At 37.0% G+C, this 1832-nt stretch overlaps 1 protein-coding gene across 1 annotated transcript in view; it reads right to left on the bottom strand.

Annotated features, from left to right (window-relative positions):
- LOC102200499 (microtubule-associated protein 4-like) overlaps window positions 1–1832 on the bottom strand; it is a 117984-nt gene that overhangs the window by 21071 nt on the left and 95081 nt on the right. The window contains exon 9 of the mRNA XM_005737561.1: window positions 1579–1687. Coding sequence (XP_005737618.1) covers window positions 1579–1687 — 109 coding nt within the window. The remainder of the gene's footprint in view (window positions 1–1578; window positions 1688–1832) is intronic.

The following is a 1832-nucleotide window of genomic DNA, read 5'->3' as shown; positions in this document are numbered from 1 at the left end:
TATATATATATATATATATATATATATATATATAACACCCTGTTGAATAGGACACTTCTTTTCACATTAAATTATAGTAATGATCCAATAATATGACAGACAACATTAATGACTAACTTGAGCTGAGACTTCAATATTCAGCATCTCATGAGTTATTTGTTTATTCTCAAGTCTGTGGACACCAAATCGAAGCTATAAAGAGAGTGAAGAATAGACATGTACATTCACTGCTGTTGTCACCTCCTGTCTAGCTGATGTTACAGAAAACTGTTAACCGTACTAACACACGGTAAATTTAGAAGTGCTAAATCACGGCTCTGCCATTCTTACCTTGCTGTAGAGTTGTTTTCTTACTTGTTTTTTCCGAAAGACAAGAAAACTTGGATGAACTTGTCACATTTTTTTTTGTGTCGTTTGGTTTTGGTTACTTTTGGGATTCGTTTTGATCATTTTAGTTTATTTTGTAGTATTTCAAATATTTATATTTACATGCAATATTTAGGCAAAGTAAAATACATTTAGAATAGATATGATTATACAGACCCGACAACCACATCAGCTGACTTACAGACTGATCAAATAATCAAAGACTAAAACTAAAAATGTTTTGTCAATATTGTGTTTAATTAAGCTTTGTGAGTGCAGACTATTGTTTATCACTATATTATATGTTTCTATATGATGTAGTTTGAATTTATCACACCTACTTTTAGGTTTTATTGGCAAGGATGTGATTATTTAACTGATATGTTCTGCCCATAGATATTTATTTTTCTACAATATTGCAGAGCTGACTGCTTAAAGGCAAAATCAGACAGAAACTCAACAATTTCTGGTGACATGAAGTTTGTTAACTGCATAACATGAGTTTCCAGTAACAGTATGTACAGTTTTTGATAAAGCCACAGTATGTAATACTGCTGTGATGTGACAGAAACATCATGGACTTGGACATAACTGTTGACACTGGGGCAAAAGTCTCAAAGAGTAACGGAGCACTCATGCAGCTAAAATGAAACATAAACCCTACAGCACATAACACCTATTGCTGTGAACTGGGTGACTGAATCATATTGTGTGAGGGTACACACAAAAAGCTCATATCTCCCTTGCTCTGAGAGGTGAGATACTGTTTGTCATGTGCAGACAAAAATACCAGTTGGGCTCTTCAAAAGCCAGCACTTGAATCTGATTAAGTCTAACATATGGTAGCAATTCAGTTAGCCTGTTGATGCAGCCTGGAGCAGCGCCAGTGTGCAATGCAAGTCACTGTTCGAGCTAGAGCAGCAAGTTCAATTCAATTCAATTCAATTCAATTTTATTTATATAGCGCCAAATCACAACATAAGTCGCCTCAAGGCGCTTCATAGTGAAGTCTCCTGTTGCAGAGAATATGTTGAGATACTGTAAGGAACGGCAGATTCTATTGTCCACTTTCTACTGTGACAAAACAAATTTCCCATGTGTGGGACTAATAAAGGTGATCTTATCTTATCTTATTTCATATCATGCAAACCGGTACAGTCAGATATGCTGCAGGTGCAGCAAAGGAACTGATGCTGCACTGTATCCTCGTACCTGCAGTCTTGCCTGCAGCAGTTGCAGAGGAGCCATTCTTACTGGCAGTTGTACGGGGAGCGGGTGTGGCCTTTGGCACAGGTGGACGTTTTTCCCCATTTTCTGGAGTCTGAAGAAAAACCAAAGAAGAGATAAACAGCTGTGTTCCTGAATTTTACGTGTATGACTTTGTGTATGACTGCTGTGTGCATAAGGAGTGTTTTCCAGGCTTTTATAGTGCAGCCAAATGCAAGTAGAAAATGAAAGTGACAAGA

This window comes from Pundamilia nyererei, unplaced genomic scaffold (assembly GCF_000239375.1).
Source record: "Pundamilia nyererei isolate P.nyererei 1_Seehausen unplaced genomic scaffold, PunNye1.0 scaffold00077, whole genome shotgun sequence".
Taxonomy (NCBI): Eukaryota; Metazoa; Chordata; class Actinopteri; order Cichliformes; family Cichlidae; genus Pundamilia; species Pundamilia nyererei.
The sequence above is the reverse complement of the archived record's forward strand: the minus strand, read 5'-3'. Positions and strand labels throughout refer to the sequence as shown.